The 9,206-nt window shown below is 46.4% G+C and overlaps 2 protein-coding genes across 2 annotated transcripts in view; one reads left to right on the top strand and one right to left on the bottom strand.

Moving 5' to 3' along the window:
* The window catches only part of VPS18 (vacuolar protein sorting 18 homolog (S. cerevisiae)), a 15,830-nt gene extending 10,213 nt beyond the window's left edge, over nt 1-5,617 (bottom strand). The window contains exon 1 of the mRNA XM_009895717.1: nt 5,533-5,617. Within this exon, the coding sequence (XP_009894019.1) occupies nt 5,533-5,617 (85 nt within the window). The remainder of the gene's footprint in view (nt 1-5,532) is intronic.
* A 5-nt stretch (nt 5,618-5,622) lies between these two features.
* RHOV (ras homolog family member V) overlaps nt 5,623-9,206 on the top strand; it is an 8,423-nt gene continuing 4,839 nt past the window's right edge. Inside the window, exon 1 of the mRNA XM_009895716.1 lies at nt 5,623-5,827. Coding sequence (XP_009894018.1) covers nt 5,623-5,827 — 205 coding nt within the window. The remainder of the gene's footprint in view (nt 5,828-9,206) is intronic.

Genomic DNA, 9,206 nt, shown 5'->3' with positions numbered 1-9,206 from the left:
GACCCGCGTCACGTGGCCGCCCGGCGGCGCACTGCGCCTGCGCGGCAGCCCCGCCCCTCTGCCCCGGCGCGCGGGGCGAGAGCCTCCTTGAGGGACGAGGTTCTCCCTCCTCAAAATGGCGGCGGGAGAGCGGCCTCTCTCCCTTCTGCCGCTGTTGGTTACACCTGTAGTTGCAGCCCAAACCTTCATGACCGTAACAATACACTAAGGATGGCTAATCGGCATGTAGCCTTGCTTCCAGGTCTTGGGGTGTGTGCAAACACAGCAAGGCTTGCTGGCCCAGTCCATCCATGCAGTGCCGGTGGGTAGTGCCGGTGGGTTTTGCACGGTGCTGTTCTGTCGTGTGGAGCTGTGTATGTGATAATTCATCCAAGGCTGCATCAGCGTGCTTTACTGCAAGCACACCTAGTGACTGCAACCAGTAATTGGCTGGTTTTAAACATCCCTGTACAAGCTGTGTGTTGTGATTCCTCTGTAGCTTCAGAGTGGTTTTACTGGTATCTTGGCTTTATTGCTACAATAAAGATCGTGGCAAAGCATATGGGGATCCTGCATAAGGCTGTGCTTGAACTGTGCTGGGTTTGCTGTGCAAGTTTATCCCAGCTTTCTAGACTAGGCGTGTTGGACCCAGCCTCTCTATCACTAAATAGTACTTGCAGAGCTGGGGTTCTGAAGTACTAAATCATACTTAAGAGCTGTTCTGATTATGCTGACAGCTGCTATTTACAGCTTTACCCTCTAGATTAAGCTAGCAGAATTTCTAACAAAGGCATTAACGAGAAGACTAATCTCTTATACAACACTTTTGGGTTTCATCCTATATAAAATGAATACAGATGTACATGTATATACTGTATGTATACTATATACTAGATATTATACGCAATCTTCACTTTCTGGAAGGAACACAGAAATGTTGTCCCACTGGGTACAGGACAGTTTGTAACACAGAGGCATCCATTACAAGGTAAAGCAGGTCTTCCCAAACTTGGCTTACGCATCAGGTGGCAGTGCTGATCCTTACTGCCTCCTGGAACCCCTTCAAATGAGCTATCAACTTTGGGCCTGTCTTCTTTCAAAAGGACTCAAAACAGGTGGCAGTGAGGCACCACCAGTAGCAGTGGCATGTGGTTGGCTTTGCACAAACAAGAAAGTTAAATCTCCTTTTCCTCTGCTCTTTTACTGGACACCTCACCCCCATAAACTAGGGCTCCAGTCTGCACTGCACTGCGTCAGGCCTTTTCCCCAGCGCTGAGCCAGACGTGCAGGTCCCGCGCTAGGTGGGTTCCTGGAGGCTCCCATGGCACACCTCCGCGGGGTCACCTCTGTCTGCTTTGCCAAAAACATAAGATGGCTCTTCCTGACTCAGCCTGCCTGAGAGTGCTGGCAGGAGCCAAGTCCCAGATCCAGCCTCTGCTGTTTGCCCTCTTTATGTGGCAGCTCTGAGCCAAAACAACAAAACCACATTCCTTGGCTTTCCAATCATCCTGATCATCATCATAAACAGTAACTGTTCTCTTTCAGCTTCTCAAAAGGTACACACAAATTACATTAGGTTTAGGCTAATGAGGTAGGAAGAGAATTCTTGGACTATCAGATCCATTCTCCCACTCTTGTAGATACCACATCATATAGTCCTTCCTCTGTTCCTATCAATCTCTGTCTGAAAGCGTGGGGTTTTTTTGCCTGACTGCTCCAGCTCGTACCTGTTCCAGATACTGATTACTCTCATGATTTCAAGCTTTGATTTCCAGTCTAATGTAAGCTGTGGCTAGCCTGAATCCATTTGTTCTTGTTCAAACACTGTCCTTTAGTGTACAGGACATTTTAGAGCGTTAATTTCCTTTGCAAAAATCATCACCAATCATAGCCTTCATTCAGATGTACCAAATCCAGGATTTACCAAACCAAGAAGTTCTTGCCTTTCTCCTCTTGAAAAGAGGAGACAATTCGTTTCCTGGAGCATCCAAGTAGTTCTTCTCTGCGTTGGTTGCAGCTTCAGCTCATGTTTGTGTAACAGGGATGAGCACAGTTTGACCCCTCATTTCAGAGGAGGTCTCTCCCTGTTGCCTTCAACAATGATGCTTATGCTTTTTCTCTTTTTAGTCACATTTTTAGCAGTAGAAGACTGAAGGGTTATTTGGTAAGGGGGAAATAAACTCTCTCAAAATATACCTGGAAATTAGGCTAAATTGAAATTTGTGCACAAATTACTCAGTGTCCAGCTGTATGGGGTGTTTCCATTCAAAGCCTAGATCAGGACATATCTTTATAATCTTTTTTTCTTTTTTCTTTCTTGGTCAGGTCTAGAAATGGAAGAGATTTTCTTTCTCGTTCTGGCAGATATTATTGCCAGTTAGGACTGATACCTTATGAGAAAACTTTGTCTGATTTTAGTGTGGTTAAATTGGAAGCCAGATCCTCGCCTTATTTGGAAATGAAACATCACAGAATCACAGAATTATAGGGGTTGGAAGGGACCTTCAGGGATCATCTAGTCCAACCCCCCCGCCAGAGCAGGGTCACCTAGCGCAGGCTGCACAGGACAGCGTCCAGGCAGGTTTTGAATATCTCCAGAGTCAGAGACTCCACAACCTCTCTGGGCAGCCTGTTCCAGTGCTTTGCCACCCTCAAAGCAAAGAAGTTCCTCCTCATGTTTAGATGGAACTTCCTATGTTCAAATTTGTGCCCGTTACCTCTTGTCCTATCACTGGGCACCACTAAAAAAAGACTGGTCCCATTCTCCTGGCACCCTTCCTTTAAGTATTCATAAGCATTGATAAGATCCCCCCTCAGTCTTCTCTTCTCCAGACTAAAAAGACCCAAGTGCCTCAGCCTTTCCTCATAAGAAAGATGCTCCAGTCCCCTAATCATCTTGCTATGACTACTTAATTTACAAACGTGTACAACAATAATATCCCAGTGCCGCATCCACAGATTTCCTATTCTGAAGAGAAGGGGAGAGCAAAAGTTGCAGGCAAAAGATTTATCATCTCTTTGATTCACCAGGAGGGCATGGAGAATCAGGTGATTACATTTTGTGTGTAGTGGTGGTATAAGTCTATAAGACGGACTTGTGGGAAAGACTTAAAGGGAATGATTTTGGTGATGGGTTTGGATTGGAAACCTAAGTTCTGGTCTTGTTTTTGTATGGCTGTGATCACACTTGCAGTAAATTTGGGTTAAACAGTTAGCATTTTCTCCAAGCTGTGGACACAGCTATCGACATCTAGATGCTATATGACATGCTAATCTCTTCAGCTGCCTTGAGGAACAGATTCTAGATAACGGCACTGACAAACATACACTGTGTCCAAGGTCCAGACTGGATTAAGATTAAGCTTGTTTAAATCTGGGCTTCCACAACACTATGTCTCTGTCACTCCTGGCTGCCCTGTCCAGCCTGTAGTTTATGCCAGCGTTAGTGCACGTGTGATTGCAGAGTGAGCCTGTTCCTTGCGCTGCAGCAGATGACTGTGTGACCCACGGTCTAAACATGAGTGCTCATGCAGAAGAGGGGGCGGAAAGACATGGCTGTGGGAAGAGGTAAGGGCAGAACAAACGCAGCTCAGATTTAAATGACTTGAACTGCCCCTGAGATAACCTGGCGGTATTTTCCCAAACGCAACAGCCTCCATAAAATACAAAAAAAAGATGTAATATACAGCCAGGCTCTCAGACACCCCACTGCGAGGAAAGTGCTGCAGATACCAAAGTCCCCCACCCAGTCAAGAGACCGTTCCCCAAGAGTGACACTTTCCCAGTGACACAGACAGTATCTTTGAGTGACCACTTGAATTCTATGTACAAATTTACAGCAGTAAAGAAAGTGCTGTGGCTGTGTACCTATGGGTATCACAGTTACCCATGAGAACCTGAACTGGAACCTACATGGGAAGCCAATTCTAATTTACACTGGGAGAGATCAAAGCTCAAAATGAGTTTGCCAGAGCCCACCTCCTAACCATTAACCAACCTCCCAAGCTCTCCAAACTCCTTGTCAGGAGCAAACTTCTTGCAGACCGGCAAACGCTGGGTGGAATCGTATCACGCCAGAGCAGCAATCGCAGACCTGCTTACCACAGCTCCTCTGGCACCTTCAGAAGTTTTCCCACAAGTGAACTATCAAGGTCTGTTGATGCTACACGTGCACTCCAGAGCATGCTGCCTTTCAGCGAGCACACCGAGTGCCCTCATGGAAACTCCACGGGCATAACCCATCAATCCTCAAATAAGCATACAACCACCAGAGAAAAAGGACAGAAATATGCTTTTACAGTGAGAAAACCTTCCCGTCACCAGCATTCTGTGGCTAATCCCTTAGTTCTGATCCTCAAGGAGGATCTATAAATGATAAGCTTGAGAACTGAAACTGGTAACTCGGCAGAGACAATGGTCTTACAGCATTTTATGGTTTTCCTAGTGATCCCTCTTCGACCCAGCCCCTCACTATTTGGTGTTAACTGCTGCCTTTCCCTGGTTCATATAGGGGATATGAATCTTACCACCTTCCTCTTGCTAATTCGCTCACCCCTTCCAGTTAAGTGTTAATTCCTCTTTTCACGTAAAAGTGTCTAATGGATCGACATGATTAAATTAAGCTCAGAGCATTGTCTCCCAACCTATCCTTAGTCTGATGTTTGCTGTTTCTGCTGCAGATTTAAAGAAAGGGCTTCTAGTGCCTTAAACCTTGCCCACTTCTTCACATGTGGATTTATTAAGAGATGTACTTTCTCCAGCAGATGGCAACATACTTCTAAATTATTTATAGAACATCTGAGAAGTAGGACTCGTTCCTGTGCAAGTCAGTCAGGAGATGAATTTGCCTTTGAAAGAGGGGCTGAGTACAATATAGGTGCTTATCTTTTCTGGGAATATTTCAGAAAGTATTTTTGAAGCTAGTGGCATTGTCATTTCATTTAAACTAAAGATTCATTCTGTAATCTTAAAATATGGTATAATGTTGTGGTAGCTCTTTGCCTCTGCATTTAACTAGAGTGGCAGTGAACAGATGAACCAGGACATCTCTGTGCATCCCCCATGGCATTGCTTTATTTCCAAGGAGCAATAAAGTAGTTCAGAGGCCAGGACAGTGGGAGCTGTATTCTCACGTTGTTTCTCTCCTTTTTTTAAGTTCCTAAAAGGCATTTCAAAAGCACACATCTCCAGTGCACACCAGAAATACCTATTAGCTGCTGTAGAATCGTAAAGTATTTTTATTGCTGTGGACTCAGGAACTACAGAGCTCCTATCAATCAAGAGCTCTATATGGGAAAGCAGATACTAGGATCTTTCTTGCTTTGATTTCAACTGTAGTAATTTTTCCATGAATAGCCGAAGCCTGATTTTCCACTGACTTGCGTGTTGTGGCTATTTCTGCCTCTGCAAGGTTGATAGAAAATGATACGAAGAAGCATTTGACATCACTTCCTGCAGGTTGCAGTGACTAGACGGGCTACACCGCAAGGGAAAACCAGACTCAGGCTCTTGTCTTCACCCTTTTGTCTGTCTCTTCTTTTAAGTGGTAATTACGCTTGATTTTTCCCAGGGAGGATGCACACTCAGGTGCATGGCAAAACGCCGGTGAGTCAGCACTGGCTGTCTCATTGCTCGCCATTATGCATGCGACCGGCCGGGCAGCGGCTGTATCTCGACTTCTTCAGCGTATCTCCTGACATCACAGGATCGGGTTTGCTGTGGCACCTGCGCTCCGATTTAGCTCCTCTCTCAATCCAGGTCCCCACCCAGCTGCCCCAGTGGGTGATTGCGTTGTTGCCTGTGTTCATCGTCCCCCCCTCGTTTTTCATTGTTCTGTGTTTCCTCACAGGTAGCGCTGTGAAAGGATTCAGAAATGTGATCCAAGGGCATCGTTTGCAAAGGGAGTGTATTGACATGTGCAGCCCACTTGTACAAATGCGGGTGAAGCTGAAGGCCAGCTTTGCTCGCTACCTTGTTGAGGCCGATAATTTTTTCTCTCTTCCTTGTTGAGCAGGGGGCCCTGCTGGTTTTAAAACCGAGGTCTGCCAACTCCCGCAAGATGCGATGCTTTTTCTGAGGCGGTGTGAGTAGTTCGATAGGCTTTGCGAAAGACTATGATAGTGGCTCCCACTCTGTGGCTTTCAGGCAGGCTGGTCTGTGGCCGCACATAATTATGAAGTTACAAATGAGATCAGCCAGAGAGGCAGAATATGACATTGTCGGGGGTGCAGTATTGCTCAGGAGCCAGTGAAAGTCAGGACCACTAGCTGCAAAAAATCCCCGCATCAGAATTTCCCAATGTTGTAACACTGCACTTCAGAGGAGAAATTGTGTGGAATAGTTTGAGCTGATCCGTAGTTTTGTTGTCGTCCCGTTCCCCCCCCTCCCTCCCCAAGGATCAAGCCCTAGTTTCCTCCTCATCCAAATTGGCTCAGTTCTCTTTTTGACCAACCATAGGTGGACTTCTGCCACAGCCCCAATGAGAAAGGTAGCTATAATTAATAGAAATGAGCAGAAAAGGAAGTGTCTTCCCCTAAATGACTGTGCTTTTTTGATAACAGGACTTTGTACAGATGTATAAAGTTTGTTTGGTGGTGACAATCACACACTGCCTAAATATAGAAATTCATTTCCACTGTAAATCACTGCGTACTCTGATGGAGCAGCTTTCCTATTTCATTTAAGAAGCTACATATGATAGTGCAGCCTAGCCGAATAACGGCTAAATGCTGACAGTACCTGAAATCTATATTTGGTCTGCCCGAAAAGAGTTTGATCTTCTGCACTTAATTCCCAGTGGATGGGAACTCACATCATGAGGCACACCGTCATAATTGGTACTAATTACAATTCCTGGGAGAGAGGCCAACTGTAGGCTTGCAGACTGCATGTTTCCCACTCGGGCAGAGAGCTGCTCTTGGCAGAGGAGCCACCACATCAGGGAGGCAGTGTGCAATGGGGCTCTCCTGCCATATCCGCTGCGTGTGTGGAGCCTGTCGGTTCGGCAGCTCTGAGGAATGGGACAGACTTTCACTGGAAAAAAAAAAAAAAAGAAAGCAACCCAGAACAAAACCAAAAAACTGTACAAAAATCTTGCAAAACCAACATGTCTGACTCCTTGCTGCGTTGTGAAACTAAACCTGCGTCTTCTGTTAGCTGTCAGGAGCAAGGCGAGACCTGAGAAACGAACCCGTGGGAGCTGTCCTGTTTGTTTGCTTAATCGCTTAGTTTAAATATAGATTAAAAATCACTTAAGCTCATCCACAAGTTAAGTGTGTGTCAACCAACGGCTGTCAGAAATTGCAAGGGAGAAAGAACATAGTCACAGAAGGAAGAGATTTTAGGAAAGGAACAAAAGAAAAAGGGATTCAATCTTTGGAGTGGGGCCACAGTGTATCTTCTTAAGGAACAGCCATTCCTAAGTAAACAGCATATAGGAAACAAGAGCTGCCAGCTTCTCTTTCTCTCTTCCCCCTGCTACTGCTAACGCTTGCTAACAGGGGATAATTTGGTGAATAATCCCTCATTTGTATTCATTTCTTCCGATGAAATGGAAATGTCATAGTTCACTGAATGTCAGCCTGTGCCTGAAATGCGCTGAAAAACCCCTGCGCGATGCTCGCTGGCGGTGCTGCCTGCCCTGGCTGCCGTGGAGCGTGTCCTTGCCGGTCCTGTCGGAGGCACAGCCACACCTCACACATTACGGACTATCGCCTGTCCCAGTGCTTTCTGCCTCTTCTGGAACAGTTCAGCTGTCACCTACTTCTGATTGAGCACTGAAGAACGTGGCACTGGAAAAAGCCAACCTGCAAGGCTTTGAGTTAGCAGCCACTCGCTGTAGCAAGACCATCTGGCACACGGTTTAGCAGCAACCTAGTTTATAACACCTTCTTCGTTTTTTGTAGCTATAGAAATTTAAGGTTGTGCTGGTAAGAACAGAGAAGAGATAGGAAAAAGGGGAATGGCTTCAAACTGGAAGAAGGTAGATTTAGATTGGATATTAGGAGGAAATTTTTCACTCTGAGGGTGGTGAGGCATGGGAACAGGTTGCCCAGAGAAGCTGTAGAAACTCCATCCCTGGAGGTGTTCAAGGCCCAGCTGGATGGGGCTTTGAGCAACCTGGTCTGGTGGGAGGTGTCCCTGCCCAGGGCAGGGGGGTTGGAACTAGATGATCTTCAAGGTCCCAACCTAAACCATTCTATGATGCTATGATTCTAAGAGGTTGATTAAAGCAAACTGCTGGAGAAAACTGCAGAGAAGAAGCCTTCTTGCTGTTCCCAGGAAGCTTGTGGGCTACCTCCAAAGAGCGGACATGCTTTGTCCAGCCAAGAGTCTTGAACCTGAGGGGTTGCAGTGCTCATGACCTGTCAGCCATGGGGAAAAGCATTTTAGACTGTGCCTGACTTAAAGATGTCTTGTCAAATTCAGCATTAATACAGGTGAAACACCTGGGGAGCCTCTCAGTGTGGATGCAAACTGCAGTGAGGCACAAGTTCAGGCACTGCTATCAACAGCTCCTTGCAGCACAGGTCTCCCCTACTGAGAGCACGATGAAGGACATCATGTAACCAAATTGGTGATGTTCATTGACAGCCTCAGTTTGGCTCTGCCATGAGGAAACAGCTCCACTTTCAAAGCTGATGGTATTGAATTCATCAATATGAGGTATTGAATGCATTAATACTTTCACACACACACAGTGTTTTCAGTCACTTGGTGGTGTTACACTGGGGTGCAATGGTTACTGCGATAGCGTGGCCACATCTCTCCTTCTAAACAGTGCACTCCCACTCTTCTGTTTGTTTAGTCGGTACTTCCTTAGGCAGTGAGGTCCCCAGGGCAGGGATGGAGCCATCTCCTGGGCTGCCAACGGCACCGTGCAGTGTGCAAGCTACCAGAGGTGAGCAAGAAAAAAGGCAGTAGACTGGGAATCCCTGCGCATGTCCATGAAGAGCTGGGAAAATACGCTTTGTGGCTTTTGCCGGCATGTAGCAACAGCTCGGCTGGGTCAGGGGAACTCAGCAACGGTAGTCACAGCCTTAACGAATGTGATGCATTTCTGCCACTTGTTTTCTATTGTCCCTCACTGATATTGGCCACCACAAATTATTTTACTCTTGTCATACCCAGAAGTCACAGGTGCTGCAGGTGAGGCTGCCGGTCAGTGGAAATGAATGCGTCAGCGCGGCTTCTTCTGAACACTTTGAACAAAAAAAAAAAAGGGGGGG

This window comes from Charadrius vociferus, unplaced genomic scaffold, assembly GCF_000708025.1.
Source record: "Charadrius vociferus isolate BGI_N301 unplaced genomic scaffold, ASM70802v2 scaffold111, whole genome shotgun sequence".
NCBI classification, from domain to species: domain Eukaryota; kingdom Metazoa; phylum Chordata; class Aves; order Charadriiformes; family Charadriidae; genus Charadrius; species Charadrius vociferus.
Note: the sequence above shows the minus strand (reverse complement) of the source record. Positions and strands in the feature narration are given on the sequence as shown.